Consider the following 21,631-nt stretch of genomic DNA (forward strand, 5'->3'; position numbering starts at 1 on the left):
GATTTTAAACCGCGTTATTCTAAAATTGTCATAACCAATTATTTTGTAAAATATAACAACTTTGTTATTTTATAGAAATTAAAAATACAAAGTATACTTAAAGATCGGAAAAATGTGAATTCGAAATCATGCTATTCATAACATATTTCTCAAAAACAAATTGAAAAAAAAAACATATTTTATGGAGATATTTCCTTCGAGCAAACATGCTGGGACGGTCTGTGTTTTATCAACTATTCATTTTTTTCTCTATTAACCATGTTTCAGATATTTATACAGATACTTTATAGTGGTAGCACTATAAAGTGTAAACGCTTTACCGTAATAATTCAACCATTTACATTCCTAACAGATATTATTGAAATTCTCTCGTTGAATAAACCGAAACACCACTGTTAATTCACTGACAAATTGTAGATTAAACCCTTATAACAACTATATAATTATACATCTAACGCTTCGTTCATTTGCTCGGGGAAACAATACTTCATAAATACATATTTTCAAATTAAAATATATTATACATAATTCTGAACAAACCCGTATTATTAATACCACTTGCAAAATTAATACCATTTCTGTACGTATATGCTACTACTTGTATTAATTAATTATGTTAATAAAATATTTTATTATTATACAATATAGTCCACGTTAACAGAGAGATAAAAAATATCGATTTTAAAAATCTATTTTCGATGGATCTGAAAAAATTACTTAGTGCTCGAGGATTCATTTCAAAGAACAATAGGTGTGGTGCAATCAGGAGATGACTATTTTTTCCAAATACCATCATAAGTGTTGCAATATACATTGAACCCTTCTTTCAATACGAACAATACAGTTCAAGCTGACTCCTTAACCGATGAGAATTCCTCTTCTAATGTTACATTGATCGAAAAGCGACTCAACTGTACCTAACGGTATTCGCTTTGCTGATATAAGATTAATGAGATATCAAAATATTACTGCATATGATGGACTCTAGATATAATCGCATATCTCTATAACGCTAGACCGATTTACATTGGATTTTTATTAGCTTGAACAATTTTCTCTTCATGAATGAGAGCCATAAAAGCTATATTATTAAAAAAAGTATTGGAAAGAAATTGAAATTCGATTATTTCAATGTAAATGTTACAAAGCTGGATTTGAAACTCTAGACTAGAAAAAGATTTTTAATATTATAATTATAAGTTGCTACACATTCATATTTACCACACAATACTTAAATATTTCTTTTTAGAATTTTATTTTCCTTATAATTTATTTCTTCTCTAAGGTATTGAATAAAAATATATTTAATCATAATGTTATTTCGTTCACAGTTTAAAGTTATTTCAAAATTGTATAGGATATTACAAACAAATTGAATACAGTTTTACACTATATTAAATCGCTCGATAGATAAATCACTCTTTTCATTTTTACGAAATATATAACTAACAAATTATTTTTGCTATTGAAAGTAACTACTTTTAAACGGGTTACTTCGTAAAACTCAGCATTTTTAAAAAGTTTTAGGTTTATCTTTCGGATTAGGAAAATTACTCGGAAAATCGAATAATGACTTCTTAAAATTACTTTCCATGTTTTATTTTCGATACAACGGGACACTGAATAAAACTTTTGGTGCATTAAACTACCAAAAAGTTTGATCATGGAAAAAAAATATCTGTGTAAATTAGCTTCGCTCCCGGAATTTAAAAAAATCATGGATTATTTATACGACCGGATTACTTATATTTTATGTGATCAACCATATTTTGTTTTGTATTTTTAGCTTCGAATATCCCCTTATGAAAATTGCATGATACAACTTAATAACATTTTTTTGGAAAATTATACTGGTAAAAATATTTCGGATCAATTTACAATTCGAAAAAAAATTTCATCAGTTCTTTTACTTTAAAATAATTGACCATATTCACAAAGAAACTTTAGCAGGGTCCATAAATATTTCAATTAATGAAACAAAGAACGCTGACAGGGTAGGTACGTAACTAATACTTTAGTTGGTCGTATGTTCGAAGACAAAATGTTTCAAGTCATACATAATCACTTGTGAGGAACTTCCAAAATGCAATTATCAAACTGTAGAGAAATTAGTAAACGTTACGTTGAATATACCTTGGCCGAACGGGATTAAATAAAATAAAGTTTTTTTTTTTTTTTTTTCTAACAGACGCTGTGCCATAAAACGATTAATTATCTATTTTGCTTTCAAATAATGTACACGTAGCTCGTGCTGACCTAGCATTTAATACAATAAGGCTCGAGTATCTGAACATTGACCAAATTATAAGTTGTGTTGAAAATTATTTCTGAAAGCTCCAAATCGTGTATTGAAACCTCGAGATATATTTCCAAAATTAAACTTGAGCCCTTTACTATATACTTACGTGATGGAGAAGTTGTCTAAATACCGCATCGTATTATGCAAATATTTTAAATTTTATGATGATTTTGTTTTTATACGAAATACTACTAATTTGATTATAAATATTATGGAATTATTTGAAAATAGAAGTATAAAAAAATAATTTAGCTTATAAAAAAATTAATTTTGGCTTTATCTCTAAATGTATTTTAAGATTGAAGTATACTTCACTACTACTCGATAAAAGTTTAAAGACTGTAAAAATATCATATCTAAACTTGGCCAAAACGAAGTAATCGTTGCGGAATTAGTCAACGAAAAAGTGTGTTAGAAAAATATAAAGGACAACAATCTACGTACATAATAAGTAATATTTTAAATGCAACTACTGTGGATGAAGATCTACTGAATTGTATTCCAGAGGAAAGTACAAAATTAAAATATGCAAAAATTACGTTTTATGATGTCGAAAGAAGTTTAACTAAATATAAGAACGTATAAAGGTCTGACAAAAGGTCATTTATTTTTAAAAATTAAAACACCAAGTAATTGTTTCGTGTATATACGAATATATATATATATATATATATACACAGTAATGTTTTATAAATTTTTACTACATATAAATCGTGGCTATAGTTAGACAATTATTTAATCGATAAGTTAAGTTGTTTAGAAACGTATATAAATGACAACCGATTGGTTAAAAGCCTTTGAAATTCAACTCGTAAACATCCATAATTTAACCTAAACATTATAATCAAAACCTTTGTATTTAGTTATGAATTTGTATTAAATCAACATTAAACACCAACACTAGGTGTTCTCGAAAAAAATCAAATAAAATTATAATTATAATGACGATAATGTTCACCGAACAGCACATCTCTGTGCGCACGTACTTACCGATGGACATCATTTCGATAAGAGTGTCCAAGTTGATGACGAGAGCGGCTATTGCGGAAGCCACTCCGGATATCACCGTGGCCACTACCGGGGTGCCGGTCAACGGGAACACCTGACTGAGTGACCTGTTACAACAACATTTTTCAACGTTTTTCAACGAAACATTTAACCGCGTATGCCTTGAACGTCAGCCAGCTTACTTAAACAGCAGACCGTCTTGGGCCATCGAGTAGATGATCCTGGGCATGGGGAACATGGAACCGAACATGCTCACCAGCAGTCCGGCCATCGCGCCCGCGGCCACGATCATCTGACACCTGGGCGCGCCCACTTGTACAAACATGTCCAGAAGTGCGGCGTTCTCGTCGATTTTCGTGTACGGAACTTGAAAATCGAATTGACAAATCAATCGGTTGCTTTGTAAATCGATACACCGCGAGACGTGTGTGTCGGCCGAACGACTCTAGCTTAATTGTTGGATCATCGGCTGTAGTGAACGATCATGGCAAAAGTAATTTATTGAAACGGATTTCAAATCAAATGATTACCATCTTTTTTTTTTTTTTAATTTTCAAACTGAAATGTGGCGGCTGTTTGACTCACTCCAAAGGACGAAAATGAACCAATATAATAATAATTATGAGCCGTAGATATTACTTTGTGATGTAGTTTAATGTAAAAAATTAAAAAAAAAACGATTGTCGGTGTCAAAATAAATCTATTTAGAGTTTAAAATATAGTTACAATCCTTCTAAAAAGTGTGAACAGGCAAAAATGTGGTATTGCCGGAAATATTTATGACAGTTATTGACAATATGAATTTATTATTTTTAGTATACACTATTTGATTTAATAATGATTATTGTTAATCATATTATTATTATTAAATAAAAGTAAGCTGACTTATATGTTTAAATAATGTAAAATGGCAATATCATGTTTTATTATGACATGAAATGAGATCCTATAAAAGTAACACGAGAAATACAGCGTTTTGGTTTAAACATGGCAATAACAGGTTTTGAATTGAATAGTGGTTTTGAAATTGATTTTTTTCATAGAAATAATCGATATAAATCGAATTTTAGGCCAGATTTAAATTTCTCGTGTATTTTAAATCTAGAATCGATTTTTATCTCGATTTTCTATATTTTTGATATACCACGTTTTGGATTATCACCCTCCAATTACGTTTTAAGACAAACCTGATTAATTATAAAATCAATTTATACAAATTATGACTATCGGTCTTTTGACGTAAGAACTGTGTGTCATTTCCGGTGAAATAAGTAGGAGACATTTTATAGTTCATAAGTTATAACGAAACTCGACTTATTGTTGGTCGTTATTCTCATGTTTGAGTAAATTAATAACAGTAAACATCCTTCTTAAATTAAATATTAATAACACAAAAATTTAATATCTATATTTTACTGTAAAACCATCTGTTAAAACTTAAATCATTTTTTGATTTTAAAAACAGTACCTAATTTAATTTTTGATCTGATAGGTGAGTAAAACATTTTCAAACACATTTTATGTTTCATAAATAATAAAATCGTGACTGGATAAGAAAAAATTAACGAAGGAATACATTGAGAAAAATTGGTCATTTTTAAAATTGACTTCATTTTAATAAGAAAAAGTAATTTAAATTAATTTTTATCGAACAAAAATATATTAAGAAATATAAATACTTTAGTTATATTTATTATTATCTGAAATTTATTCACACAAGATTTTATTTTTAAAATCAGTTTGCGCATTTTAAAATATTATTATTATATTTTTTTATTTCATTGTATAACTCATCAAAAACTAAAGTTATGTATTAGTTATTTTAGTAATTTTATTTTTCTAAGTCTGTATTTATATCATGTTATGATTATTTTCTAGTAGTCAGTTATTGGATCTTTAAGTGCTCTTTTTCTGCAAGTTATGAAACCAATAATATAGTTAACAACAAAATGCACAGTTCATGTATAAAGTTATATTATAGAATTGTTGATATTGACAATATAATGGTTTAGTTCAATATTCCATAGGTTTTAACTTATTCCAATAAATAAACATAAGTATCAACACAAGCTCAATATTATCTATAATATTTGTAACTCCCGACTGTTTGTACATTATAAATTAAAGCTAAATTGATTAATAAATTATTTTGACTCTACATGGTAAACCATTTTCCAATAGTCTTAATATAAACGATTATTTAAGTTATTAAATTGATTTTAATTTACTATATATTCACTTTTAGTTTTAAATAGTTTTTTAAAATTAAGTTACATAAGTTGTTTCAATTATATTTTATTTTATTGCTATTATGTTCGGATTATATTTTTTAAGGCGTGTCACACATTTTTTACTGGTTTAATCTGAATAAATCTTATTGCTTTAGTATATAGAAATTATATATATATTTTTTTTTCACAAATATCATTTAAATTTTACTTTTTATCACAATCGGAATTTCTAATACATTAAAATAAACTGATGGACAATTATTTTTCGTGAGATCGAAAGAAATTATATAACATAGAAACGGTTTAATCAACTTTTCAACTTATTTTACCAATAAAAAAATAGATAAAAGGTTAAAATATTTAGAGTACAACTAAATTATGACGTTGTCATAAGTATGTATAAAAGATACATCAAATTTAAGATGATTAGACTATAGATAATATGCACATTTTTCATTAATGATAAGTTAAATAATATAAATAAACATAGTAAATCGTATTTCCTCTTTGAAAAAATGCTCTTTTCAATATTCTGATTAAATTGAAAAAAATTGTATACATAAATTACAATGATAAAATAATATTTAAAATTTTTTTTACTGATTGATAGCTTACATAATTTAAATAAGTAGGTATCTGTTCTGTACTTATAAATGATATATTATTTTATAACACGGTTTCATGAATACATAAGCAACTAAAAGAAATCAAAAAAGTTATCATAAAAAATATTTTATCTTTCAATCAATATAATTATTATTTTAATTCCACTATTAACTCATAAATTATAAAGTAACTCGATATAACAAAAATAGTAAATATAATAATGGTATTATATGTATCCTCAATCTATAAACTTACCTATTAATGTGAGAATTATTGAAGAGCTCACGTAAGCAACAAGAATAATAACCAGACTAGCCATGATAGCAAGCGGAATAGATTTTTTCGGGTTGTGAGCTTCTTCGCCGGTGGTAGCAATGATGTCAAATCCGATAAAAGCATAAAAACAAGTTGCTGCTCCTTTAAATACCTAAATTAAAAGGAAATTAATTTATTAAAAATCTAATACAACACAAAACTTAATTATTATTCCATAAACATGAAACATACAAATACACTTTTTATTGTAATTTCAACGATTTTCATTTAGGTTTAACAGAAATGAAACATAATATTTACATACATTTAATTTTTAAATAAATTTGTATATAATTTATACATTTAAAACAGCGTATATTTTCCCCATGTAAATTCATTAAATATTCAATATTCAATAAAATACATGCATATTTTGTAGCTTAGCTAATTTTACAAATTCTAATATTTTTTACCACAATCCTTTATTATGCTTAAATGTATATTAGATTTTTGTGAAAATTTTAAAAATAAAACTATTATTATTTTAAAAATATGTGTTCATTATATAATTGTAAAGTAAATATTCAAATAATGGATACAAGCATATTTTAATAAAATTTGTTTTTTACCACAAAATATCACATTCAAATTTCGCATACACCTTAATAAAAACTCTAAAAAAAAAACAATAATGAATAAAATACCGTACTAAGTCACGAAAGTATTTTTATGTGTTGCGATCTGACAGCTTAAAATGAAGGTTGTGTTTAGCATTTCATATTTATTTATGTAAGGTCAAACTAACGTCTGTTTAATTAATCTTTAAGTATCAAATAAAATTATTTAACCATTGTAGTGACCATTGCATGTGTTTGGTTAAAACGATCCATAAAATGAATATAAAATGGCAATTAGACACATATGATTTGAAATTTTATTTGTATCTGTATCCTTTTTTTTATAAATCATACATGTTTATATAAATTTACTAATCAAGAATGAACAAAAATAAACAAAACTACTTGAAAATTTGTTTATATAAAAATGTAACTTAATTTTTATTTTTATGTAAAATTAACTTGAAGTTAACACTTTATATACATTAAAAAAGTAACTTTTTAAACTAACAGTTATTTTGAAACTAAAGTGACGAATAACTAACCTAGTTAATATTAACTTAACAATATAACTTAATTTTAATTTTTAACTCTTTAATACCCAGCCTTGATATACCATTTATAATAATTTCATCATTAGATAAACTATCTTGTACATAGATATCACGACTTTTCATTTTATCTATAAATAAATTAATAATATCTTATCTATAAAGTAGTTTTTTACCTTTTTAGATTCATATATAAATTATAATGGTTTAAAATAACATTCAAAATCCATAAAATGCATTAAAATTCATATTGAAATGTACTTAAAATTATTTAATTCTAATAATTATTTAGAAAATTTTAACAATTTTCTATAGAATCATACTTTTTAAAATTAATAACAGTGAACAAATTAAAAATCTTCTATTCTAGATTTAAATATTCTAGTGAAAATATATAAAATTAAAATCATACCATTTACTTTTTTTTTTTAAATTTTTAATCGAAATTCCCAATATTTGCAACTTTCTTCACTTAGTGTGAAATTTAAAACCAGATTGAATATTTAAATGGTTGGTGAAGAAATTAATTACTTTTAAAAATGATGCATCATCAACTTAAATATTTTAAAAACAACCATGTAAATTAATATTCAAAATTATTTGGATTATTGTAATTATTGTAATTTATTAGTAGTTTTACAGATTATAGCCAATAAAAAAATATAACCTTAATAATATATTATTACAAATAATATATTATATATATATATATATAAAGTACAAACAATACACACATTATACCATATTTATATGAAACTCATGATATTAAAATATAAACAAAATTAAATTTATGCATGGATCTTTTTTTATCAAACCTTTAAATAATTTATTTTACAGATAACATACAGAATATTTAATTAATCTCTGATTTATTTTTAATGCTATTTTTAAAATTAACCAATTTAAATTAATTTAAGTCTACTAAAAATAATGTAACTGTAATTTTCTAAAAAGATTTATTTTAAAAATTATCGCATAACAATAGCAGTTTGATCTTTTCAAAATTTTCTTAGTAAATAATCTATAATTTTGTATCTCATATTTTTTTTTAACAAAATTTAATATTGGTCCCTAGAGGTAAACGAATTAACGTTATTTATACCAATTTTTAATATTTGCTAGAATAGAATCACACATATTGGATAAAAATATATAAACAAATACATATTAAAGAAAATTGGTTTTGTAATGTGGTTTTTTTTTTTATATCTCAAGACATATGTAATACACAACAAATATACTCCAGGCATTTCTCAAGGAAATTTTTATTTGTTCCACTTATGCAGAATACTAACAAACAATTTTATTTTATTTTTAATCATAATAAAATATTATTTTCAGCAAAAAATGTAATTACAAATAATTAAACTTCGTTACTTTGTACACATAACAGTCAAGAAACTGCTAAATTACTTTAAGAAACAAAATCAAAACAAGTATCATAACGTTTACTTTATTAATTGGTATGAATATAATAAATATTAAATACGAATATATATTATATATTAATATAAAAAATATGTATGTAAAACTAAATAATTTCAAAATAATTTAGAACTTTTAGTTGCAGTTGAGGCTTTACGTATTTGTACTCGTTCCTACTGTTTAAAAATATCAATTAGAATTGATTTAATTCTAATAATATAAAATAGTTCGTACTCATATTACTTAAATGAGTAATTTAATAGAATAATAACTTACTTAATTATAGAAAATGACTTAACCCGCTCAGACCCAAAGTACACCGTAGTATACCACAACTATAAAAAATTAGGACGTCTGATTAAATTAAGATATATATTGAGGCCCAAGGTACATTACAGTGTACCTACTTGTAACTTGGTAAAAAAAAATTCAAAAATTATGAAACTCATAAAAAACCTTAATTATACCATATTAAAGCATATAATTAAAAGAAAAAGAAAAAATTCTATCCAAAATAATGTGGGCCTGAAAGGGTTAATAACCTAAAGATCTATTACCATACTGGAATTTATAATTAAATTGAGACCAAATAAATTGTTGATCATTTTTCTGTAGATGGATATAATTTTTAAAGTATTTTTTTTTTTTTTTTTTTTAACATTATTTTGATTATATATTAGATATGTGAGAGTTTGCATTATTAATCATATTAGACACTTTTATTTGAGCTACATTATATTTTTATCTCAGTATATTTCCTAAAGATTTAAAATACTTGATACAAATATTAATTTAAATTGGAAATATAATAGAAATTAAATTAGTATTCTATCCACAACGTTTAAAATGATGTCGTATAATTTCATACAGCTTCTATAAAAAATATAAATTGAAAATAATTAAAATATGCAACTTTAAGTAATTAAATATAGTTCAATACTATTGTGATTATTATAATTTTTTTCTTATAAAAGCACTAGTCGTGTATTTATTCTACGAACTTGATTTATTTTTATTGGCAAATTTACTTTTATTTCTCTGCTGTTACACGTAAATTGAAGATTTTTGTTTTACGTAAATTTATGATTCTCGATTTAAGAACATTGAGGTATTTTAAGACGTAAAAATTGGTTTTGTTAACACGTAAGTACAAGACGTATAAATAAGTTTTGTTAACACAAACGGGGATGTGGAGTTCCTATGGGATCAATAAAAAAATAAAATAAAAAAAGACTGAAAAGAAGCTCATAATCAACTGAACTGAGGATGCGGAGTCGTAAAAACGAGGTGACTATTCTCAACAGTGTTATTAGACCAGTGTCTACCATACAAGGATAATTTATTGCCGTGTGCCTTCCACTCTCAAGTTTATGTACGAGGAAAAATCTTTTTTATTCTTAAAACACAATACTTTTTGAGTGTTTACATACGGTTTACTTTGGTATTTTAATTAAATGTTCTACAAATCCAATGTACACCCAATGTAATGGGCGTGTAAAATTTAATTCTCCCGACAGTTCAGTATAACTCTATTTGCAACTAGTTAAATACAACCCAATGTTTTAGTTTAAAATTTACCACCGTGACATATGGTTCTTGAATAGAATAAACGTTTAGTTTTCGGACTGTTGGGGGAGTTATAATTGTTGTTTTTGTTTAAACAATAAATCACCTCGTATAAATAATATACGTCTTTGTCGTATATATATATTCTGAAATATAGACGATCTTATTTATGCTTAGGAGTAGTACGAAAATTGCATCTGTTATATCGTTGCCTGTTGACGGCTCGTACTCGTCTTTTCTCCAAAATGATTGGCGAACACAGTTAGCATTATACATCAAAATTATCCGACGTCTGGTACCCACTTATCGATTTTGAAAGGCAAACACATAGATTACTTTGCCATTAAAGAAATTTTTTTCAACATTACAACATTACAGTGAATTGCAATAAAAACGTTTAGGATGAATAATATATTTCACAAGACCATCCTGTATACGTACACATCTGTATTTATATTAGATTAAAATTGTATAGAATTCAAGTACGTTTAGATTTTCTCTTCTTTCTTCAAACCAATAGTGCGGATTTACTTTAATCAACAAAGGAGATAAATTATCGGACACAAAATAAATCAATTTGAAAATATAAGTCCTAAGCCCAAAAAAATATTTTGTCATTAATTATAGAATATTGTTCTTTTGTTTATAATTTAAACATTTTATGATTTCGTCGGCTACTAAAATACGATAATTTTATTGTTTAACCAAAACGATCCGCTAAGAACAAAATTATAAGTATGACAAAACTGTAAAATGTATCTTTACATTATCCTATAAAAATATACAACTATTATAAAAATATTACAATTATATGCAGAATATTAAATAATGTGTTAAAAAATACCAGAGGATTTATAAAATGTATTGATGATTTCACTAAAAGTCTAACCATTAGCTTATTGATAACCGGTATGACAAATATTTCTACATCATAACTACAGTAACCGAATGGAAATCATGGGGAACATTTTGAGATTCAGTGAGTAGGTAAATAATAATGAAAATAAAGCATTAACAACATTTGGTACCTACTAGCATTTATTATTTCATGGCCGTATCCCTTTCATGATTTCATGATGATGTATGTAGGTATATTTTGTTTATAAATCCATCTCTCATTTTTATCAAAAATGTTTAATTCATTTGATTTTTCAATCAAACGTGTTCATAAGTACTTCTAGTGTTTTGAATACAAATATTAATTTATACCACAGCATGATAATGCTCCGGAAAACTCCAAAGTTATACGTTTTATAATATAAACGTTAACATACGTTTTTGTTTTGTCAATTTTATTTAAATTATAATATTGTCGTATAATCGATGGCATAGCGCACAGGTAATATAAGTGATAGTATTTTTTTTATAATCGTACCATAGAAACTTAATTTTGTTTTATTTTTATTTTTATCGTAAAAACCACATGTCAAACAAATTTTAAACTTAATAATAGTTTAGACGTTAAAATATCAACTCTAGTGGTGTAGTACACAACATGTAATTAATAGCTCATGCTCAACACGTTTTACCGAGAATGTCACTTATCACACTTGTATACTTGATTCCATCAATATTAATTAAATGCATGTTATAATATTATATAGTGCGTCGCATGTCCCGTGCCATATAATACGTCGTAGTGAATGCAGTTTTTGCGAACCGACGCTCAAAAAAAAAAAAAAAAAAATTGGCCACATTATTTTACAGAAAAAAGTCAATGCTTAATAATAATTAGTATGACTACTATACGAACTTCTCAATATACATTCAAAAAATGTTTGACGAACTTACCCCACCCCATCCGTTGGGTAGAAATCCATCGTTCTTTGTCCAGTTATCGAGATTTACGTAAAACAAACCGGCGCTTATAAGAAACACCCACGCTGCCAAGTTGATGGCATTCATCAGATGGTTAAACATTAAACTTTTCTTAACACCAGCTGCTAAAAGAACCATCATCAACAGAGTGATACCTGCAGCCAAAACATCTGGTTTGCCTGTAACATTATACATATTGACAAATATTATTAAACATGAAATACAAATAAATCCATAGTACATCACAATATTATTATGCACTCATTTTCAAATATCGCCTAAAGAATTTTATTTTACCATGTATAAAATATAACTACTTAATTTTTTAAAAATACCAATAGAATAAAATATTTATAGTAATGAGGGTTTTATTTTTAATTTTTCGATATGAATTAAAGAAAGAAACACTTAGCTGTAGAGTAAGAGTAGATAGCTTATAGCAAAACCAATAGGCATAAATAATTTCACGAATTCTACTGAAATGAGTTCTGTAGTGTTCACCTAGATATAAAATGTGATTTTAATCAGAAGCGAGAAAATTTATCTTAGAGGAATACCAGAGAAGGGTATGATATAATATTCGTCCAGATAGAAAGACACTTAATCTATCGGTGCCTGTCAACAAGGAATTAAGAGTGGAATCATAATACTGTCAAGCTGGGCTTTCCTAAGTGCTAAGTTCTCATAGTGAATTGCCTCAGATAGTGAAACCAATATGGTAAGATGTATTGAAATACACGACACCGAAAATTAATTGCACGCATTGAACAAACACTCGGAATGAAAACCTTATAATTCATCGTTTAGCCCTGATAGATATGACTAATTGCACTTCTGATTTTTACCATAAGAATTAAAGATTCAAACAGAAGGTGTAACAGTGTATGAAAATCATGACATACATTTTAACATGTATGTTTACGTGTAGCTAAACACATAATTTATCGTTTTTTTTTTTTTTTTTTTTAATGATTTTTGCACCGTAATTGTCGTCAAAAGTAATAATGATATTGGAATAGGTGATGGTAATAAAATTCTAGCTTTTCGAAGGTTTTTTCTCGCCAACTACATATTGAATTATAACACTTTACCGCAACCAACAGGGATCCCAAAAACATATAGGCATATTTAATGGTTTAATATTTTTCCCGCGAAACGCAGAAAATTTCAATTACGTTTTCTATGTTTGGACAAACATTTAATCCGACAACAATTTTAATATATACACCTCAGCAAAGGGTTTCTTTCATAAGATTTTTTAAGGGACACGATCAATACAAGACCAGCTGAATTTTACAAGATTTGTTTTAATTATGCACAATATTTAAGTATACACAGGTGCGTCATTAGCCGATTATCGTGAAATTTGGTGGAAAGTTAGTAATTTAGTACAACCCATTTTAAGTTTTCGTTATCGTCACAAAAAAAGCATTAATAAAGTTGTCTGTAAACAGCAGAACAGTTATTGTATACGATCGTAATTTTTGTCCAGTCCCCTATGAATCATATATTCGTTCACGCCTGCACTAAAAATACACATTTTCAATGTTCAAAAATATACCGAGAATAACTTTTAATATACAATGTACATATACATATTTTATTATAAATACACCATATATAACTGTATATATTACAACCCTATACAACTACTTATCTACATCATCATACTTCAATTCGAGCTTTTGAAATCGGTAAATATTATATTATAAAAGAAATTTATTTGTATGTCTTATAGAGTTGGACGATGAGATTTATAAATTTACAACCTACCATTATTCAAATAACCTACATCGATTCAAGTACTGATAATGATGACATAATCAAAACAAGACTTCTATCTAATCTTAATACACAATATATAAATTTGGTAAAATAATTTAAATAAATGAGTAAAAAAAATAATTTTCTTCTTAAAAGAATTCATAATGAGAGTAGGAAATAGTATAAAGTTAACCATTGAAATCATATTGAGAAAACTGGACTATTTATTTCTTGTATCACCTATAATTGAGTTCTATTTGTAATGAATTTTATAACTATGTAAATATTCCATAGGTACCATTTAGGTGAATAAATAAACACTGCGACCCAAAAGTTCATAAAACATCAAATTTAAGAAAAAACGAACACATTTCTAGAAAATCATTTCCTAATTTTCTCGAATACACCATTGTAATACGGTTACTGGAATAAATAATTTATCCGAGTAAAGCTATTCACTGTTAATGTGTTGTTTATTCTGTCTGCCGACGTCGTAAATAAGTGTAGTTATTATATATATATATACGAAATTCAATTATATTTGATTAAGTTTTCGTCATTTAAAACACCCACTTAATCCTGTACTTAGCTGTAGAAATACCGAAGCAATAAGATAGGTTTGTGTTTGTGACGATTAAAATCATTTGAAAATAAGTCCGAATCGAGTTTAATAACATCTTCAAACTTTTATAACATAAGTCCTCTGCACGTTCATTACTATTCGTTTTAATCAACAACCCGGTCATCGTACAGCGTTACGCAAATCATCTAATATAAATGAACTATTTACATTAATGATGTTATACCTATGACCGGCAGTCGTACATTAAATATAAAAGTGAATATAGCAATGTAATATTATCATGATGTCGCCGACGCGTACATAATATTCATAATATCGTTAATTCTGCAGTTACACCGTGAAACGTGTCACGTACTAGTCTCTCGCCGTCTGCACCAGACTGTTATAAACATTTATATATTCTGAAAATGTCCGCCGACATGATTAATGGTCGGCGACGCATACTGAGGTGTTTCGTTGGTCGTACTATTATTTTTATTATCATTACTGCCGTCGACAGTTGCAGCCGAAGAACGATATCGATTTGAATCGTTGTGAAGCCGACACCGATATTATTACCGAGGGTGGAAACTCGATTGTCCGCTGAATGCCTTTGAAATTACCGTACAAACGATATGACCACTTCGGCACAGTGCTACGTCGAATACTCTTTTACTGTAACATTCGGCGTCCGAATTAACATGGATCTATTTATTACGCCCTAAACAGTTATGGCCGTCACGTTTATCGATCGCTCGATAAATTACCAGATCCCAATTATGTATTGTAATATAATTATGGATCGTAGTGTTTCGACAATCAATGTTTTTTCCCGCTGCTTGTTTATCTCCGTACAGCAAAAACTTTATTAAACAATCCAGCGCTTAGTGTGCATGGGCCACTAGAAATGACCAGAAACCACTGCTAGTATCTACTAAATGACATTGTTTCCCAACCTTTATGCTAAAGTGGCTCATTTGTATCCTTTGTGTTTGTTGGATGACTGTCAAAAAAAAAAATAATCAGTATAATACAATAATTAATAATTTTATTGTAAATAGTTTTATCATAGACTTCAACGCAATTCTGTTTTTAATGTATACAATGATGATTATATATTTATAAGTAAGATATTTTTCTTTTCATTAGTTTACGAACAGCAATTAATCAAAAATATTTTACGACTTAATGTTGGATTGCAACCCACAGGTTAGAAAGCGCTGCAATATGGTATAGTATAGATAACTGCAGTGACTAACGGTAGATTCCTGTATCTAATAACATACGTAACGTACAATATTTTATTAGTATTTTCATTCCCATTTTCTGACGGGTTTACTGGGATGCGATAAGAAATATAAACACGCATATTAATTCGTAATCAAATCTTCATGTGATCAACTTTCCCTGCACTCTTTTGATTTAATCTTCCTAAATTTCGAAAAAATTAACTAAATGATTTAAAAACCTAGAAATCGGCAAAACTTAATTTTTAATTATTATGAGCTTAACATTTTTAAAATGTGCAAAACTATTTTTTCATGATTACTTTTCGATGAATTTAAATATGTTTTCTAATTTCTTACAATAACACTATATTTTTGAATTAAAAAATATCTAATTTGTAAAGCTGCATATCTGAAATAAAAAAAAAAAAAATAGAAAATCACCGCTTCTAATCCCTTTAATACGTTAAATGAAAATCAAAAATAAAGCTGAAAATTATTACAGGGAAATTAAAAATATAAACATTTTTGTTTTAACGTTTCATACTACTGTCGTGGATTGAAAATAATAATATTATAATAATAAACCAATTTACAGGTAAAATGTATTAACATTACCATACAGGTAATATTGTACAGATGAAGTTTGAATACAGCTGTTATTAATTGATTACCATAAAATTCCTATTTATTCTATTATATATATAAAAAAAATTATATTCCAGAAAGGGATAGGTATTAGAATATTTATTAGAGAAACGTAGAATAAAATATGTTGTAAAAATTTGAAAAAACATTGTACTATTCAATGATACCACGAATGCATAAAAAACGATGCGAATGAATGATAGTTTAAATAGTCACAAAAAAGTATATTATACTCATTGACATTTTTTTTAGAATTCGCCCGAAAAAATACAGTTAGTAACTTTTACTTAGAAAAGTAATGCACATAAAAACGGTATTATATTAATATTTTTACTTGTAACTCAAGATAATATTTCCCAATTAATTGATACAAGTTATGCAATTTGAAACATTTCTATAGTACATTTGAAGGACTTAAAACAATCCTTGGATCTGTGATGTGACAAACTAGATTGCAAATCTAGCTACACTGGTTATTTGTTATAACTTATTGCACAGTTTGGTATAAATCCCGAGTCTGTACGATCCTCAAGCGAAAACCCAGTAAATATTTGTAAATGGTCAACATTCGTAAATCCTTATAAATGGGCTTTAATAAATAATCATCAGTATTCAACTTGTGCGCTAAATAAATGAGGTTCGTGTGTATTTTAATCCAGTCAACAGGAAAATCAAAGTACTTTTATACAGGGTAGTTAATCGATCGAATTCTATAGTTCAATTAGTCGAACGATTGTGAAACAGGTAACAGTAATAATTTCGCTGTAATATCCCTAATAATTTTTATCCGAATCCATTCAACAAAACAGTATGTTGTTCTCCACATTATTAAATGGCGGGCATAATGAACCGCAAAGCAGTCATCGAACACACGCCATTCAGGTGGCATATTAATCGTTTCATTTAGTTTACTGTTGACATTATTAGAAGAACTTCAGTATTCTATGATACATTCGAAACTACAACGTAGCGTATTATTAACCACATTCATCGCTTTACTCATAATCTGTAATTAAGTAAAATATTTTTTTTTTATATGGACCATGGCGTTGAAATAATTACAACTATAAGTTTCAAATAGCAAACTCATTGTATTAACACTAAGCTGTAACGATTAAAATACTAAACTCCTCTTGCTGTAAGTAAAACGCAGCTTCCTGACTACAACCATAAGTTGAACGATATATACTAGACAGCGATGTATTTCTGTCATTATTTTTTGTTTGTATCAAATAATATGCATTATACATTTTTTTTTTCTGGCTATAAAAAAGAAGTAATGATTCCTCTACGTTAAAAAATATCTATTAAAAATAAAACGAAATGGATAATTAATTTCAACAGTTATAATTATAAAATACTTTTAATAATTTAAAAAAATAATCCTAAGAAATAACTAAAATTGCACTTCTACATTAAGTTATTTCACAATAACTTATTTTATTTTTTTTATTTTACGAACCATTCTCTGAATGTATACAAAGTTAAACATTCCTCACAGTTAAGAAGTAGTAATTCTAAATAACAATAAACTATCGTGTTTCAAATTAAAGTATTTAAAAAATAAATAAATTTACGTGACAGTAGTTGCAGTAGTTGTTTAAATATTATTGATTGAAAACTTTATTATGTAACTAAAAATGTATTATAAAACAATAAAAAAATCGAATTAAAATTAAAAATTAGGAAATAGTTAATTCTCATTAATGCTTATCTTTGATTATTATTATATTTATTATATTAATTATTATATAATTATATTATATTAATAATTATTATTATATTATTATTAAATTCGAAGAGTGAAATCCTGACTGTATTCTCTTTGTGTATATTCGGTGATGAATTTTTAATTTTAAATCGGACTTAAATTACAATTAAAATTATAATATTTCAGTCAAACCATACATACATTTACTCTTTTATTTATTTATTAATTTCTATACATAAAATATTTGTTTAGTTATTTTTATACACATTTACAATTAATTAATTGCTAATTATAGTGATTCTGTTTTCAATACATTAAGATTTAATATTATACCATAAAACTGATTACTATAGATGAAAAAACATAATATCTATCATATAACTTAATTCATATAGGCTGAACATATAAACATACGAGAGCAATAAAACCATATTAATACGATATTTAAACTTTTCATTACGTACGTGTAGTTAAAATGTATACAGAGTTATATCATATTCATAATTACAAATAAATTTCAACCAAGAAATCAAAAAACGTTGAGGCTAAATTCAATAAATCTTCAAATTTGGGAGAGAGAGATACCTATTTATCTTTTAACTAACTGATATTTGTTTTTAATAAAACTTCTAATGCAATTATACGAGAAACAAAATTAAAAATTCGTTTCAAAAAGTATATATATATATATAAGTAGGGAACGGATTTATATGTAATAAAAATACAAAAATATTTACATATGTATGTAAATATAATTGATAAAATATGTGCTAAAAAAATCCAAATATGTAGGAAAAAAATTAAATTAAAAAAAAAAAAAATTATAATTATTAAATTATCAAAATGATTTGTAGCATTGAATTATTACAATATCTTTTAAATTATCAAATATTAAATGTCACCTATTAGATCTGAAAATATTTTTAAAACGGCTAAATGATCGTTTCACATCAACCTATATCGGTTGATTAAAGCATATTTGAAGCGCATAATATCAGAAGGTAATAATTATAAATTTTTAGAAGGGTGTCTGCCACTCATTATGTCATTGATTGATTTAAAATCAATATAGCCTAGAATTTTTTTCTATAACAGCATGCGTTTTCTTTTTTACAACATCTCCTATTGGTCCGTTAACGAGTTTTCATTTTGCAATCGTTGATTTGACCATTTGTATACTATCATTTAAGGACATATTTTTGTTTCTAATTTTGTAAATGTATGTGCAATAAAACTAAAATTTACTGAGATGAAAATTAAATTAATTTTTAATGTTTCATTTTGCATAATATTTTGTGCTTTTCTAATAGCGATAGAAGTTACTGGATCTAAATTTGAAATAATTTCTTGTACTTTTATACAAAGAAGACGTATGAATGATGAAATGATAAAATATGTTTAAAAATATTTACAAATTAATGAAATATGTAAAAATATGTAAAATAAATGTAGCATCATAGTAATAGGAATGATTTAAATCATGAACATTTCTTATCGAATCTTAAATATCTTGATTTAATAAAAATATGTATATACATATAAATCCATTGCCTATATATAAGCATATGTTTTTAATAAACCATCAAAAATATTGAACTTCATTATGAATTCACTAAATTAATTAATTTTATAATTTTTGAATTAATATTTGTTATTTCCAAGAATTTTTTTGAAACAATAAAATGTAGTGTAAGCTTATAATTCTATAAACTACAATTATGTTAATATTCAAAAAACTATGACCAGCCTGAGCATAGTAAAAATATAATGAATTGTATAACTATATTATTAATCGGCTTTCAAAGAAATTTGGTTGCATTTTTCTATCAACCAACAATAACAAAACAAAAAAAAAAAAAACATTTTCTTTAAATTATTTCAAAATATTTGTATTATTTGTACTCGTATAATCGTTAGTTCAAACTTTTTTATATGAACAATTTGGAAAAATATCCACGTTTAACGTTTTGATAAAGAAAGTGCTCAAACAAAATAAATTTGTATCTTATATATATATATATATATATATACCATTATATCTACATGATTTTATATGTATATTATAACATAGTGGTTGCTAATTATAATATAAGACCATAAAAAATTGAATCACGAACTGTTTATTGTTGACATATAAAACAAAATACACAACATAAAATGAGTATTAAAAAATAAACGCATTAGAACAGTTGCTTTGCTTATTACTCTAATTAAGTTTAATTCCTGTGAGAAAAATAAACATTTGAATAAATATATAACTCAAGGGATTAAAAATCTTTCATTGCTAATCACAAAAACAAAAAATTTCCACTTGAATATTAAAATTATAATTTCATTTTTTTCTTTTTAACTAAACATATTTTAATTATATGTTGTTATTATTATTAATTAATTTTTAATTGTTTCAAATAATTTATACTAATACTTAATTAAAATATTAACTTAGAGCAACTACGGAATATTAATATACATAAACGTGAATTATACTTTTGATTAATATTATTGAGTAATTTTTCGCAGGTGTGATTGAAATCTTATGAAAACATTTTTTATCAACAAAAATAATGAGACTAAAAAAAACTTTGGGAACAATTTAAAATATATATATCTATATATATATATATGGTGTGTTCCGACAATTGAGCGTTAAAGTATTAAAATGTTAAATGCATTAGCATATATTCCATCAGAGTCTGTTATTACTGCATTCGAAGACCTATTACAAATTAATTTTTATAATGAATATGAAACAATATTGAGACCTGTCTTAGACTATTTTGAAGATGTATGGATAGGTCATATTAGTCGTAACAGGCAACGAAGATCCCCAAAGTTTTCGATAAAATTATGGAACTGTTATGGTTTGATTAAAAATGACATACCAAGGACCAAAAATGCCATTGAAAGATTGCATAATTCATTTAAATTAATTTTAAATGCAGTTGATCCATCAATTTGGAAATTTTTCGACGCTTTAAAAAAAAGAGGAAAAGTTGAATCGAGTGAAAATTAACCAGTTTATTGTAGGTAATGATCCAAAACAAAAGAAAAAAAAAAAATACAAAGATTCAGAAATAAGAATAAAAAATATTTGTGAACAATTTTATTCAAGATCAACAGAACAGTTTTTAAAAGGCATTGCTCAAAATATTTTAACTTTACTCATAATGTATTTATTTGATATTTTATTAGGACTACTAATGTATTATTAACCATACTAACGTATTATTAAAATATGATGTATTATTAACTATGACTAATAATTTTTTTTTAAATTAATAATTAACTTTTTTAGTTTAATTTTCACAGCACTCAATTGTCGTGAATCCTATATATATACACAT

The 21,631-nt window shown here is 25.8% G+C and overlaps 1 protein-coding gene across 2 annotated transcripts in view; it reads right to left on the reverse strand.

Moving 5' to 3' along the window:
* Positions 1-21,631, reverse strand: part of LOC112685423 (probable cationic amino acid transporter) — a 107,923-nt gene that overhangs the window by 17,386 nt on the left and 68,906 nt on the right. For both annotated transcript variants that reach the window (XM_025557299.1, XM_025557292.1), the window contains exons 5-8: positions 12,350-12,555; positions 6,400-6,571; positions 3,490-3,673; positions 3,290-3,414 (exon numbers count right to left, since the gene is read on the reverse strand). In XM_025557299.1, the coding sequence (XP_025413084.1) occupies positions 3,290-3,414; positions 3,490-3,673; positions 6,400-6,571; positions 12,350-12,555 (687 nt within the window). The remainder of the gene's footprint in view (positions 1-3,289; positions 3,415-3,489; positions 3,674-6,399; positions 6,572-12,349; positions 12,556-21,631) is intronic.

Source organism: Sipha flava, unplaced genomic scaffold (assembly GCF_003268045.1).
Source record: "Sipha flava isolate LNK unplaced genomic scaffold, YSA_version1 107_pilon_pilon, whole genome shotgun sequence".
Classification (NCBI taxonomy): domain Eukaryota; kingdom Metazoa; phylum Arthropoda; class Insecta; order Hemiptera; family Aphididae; genus Sipha; species Sipha flava.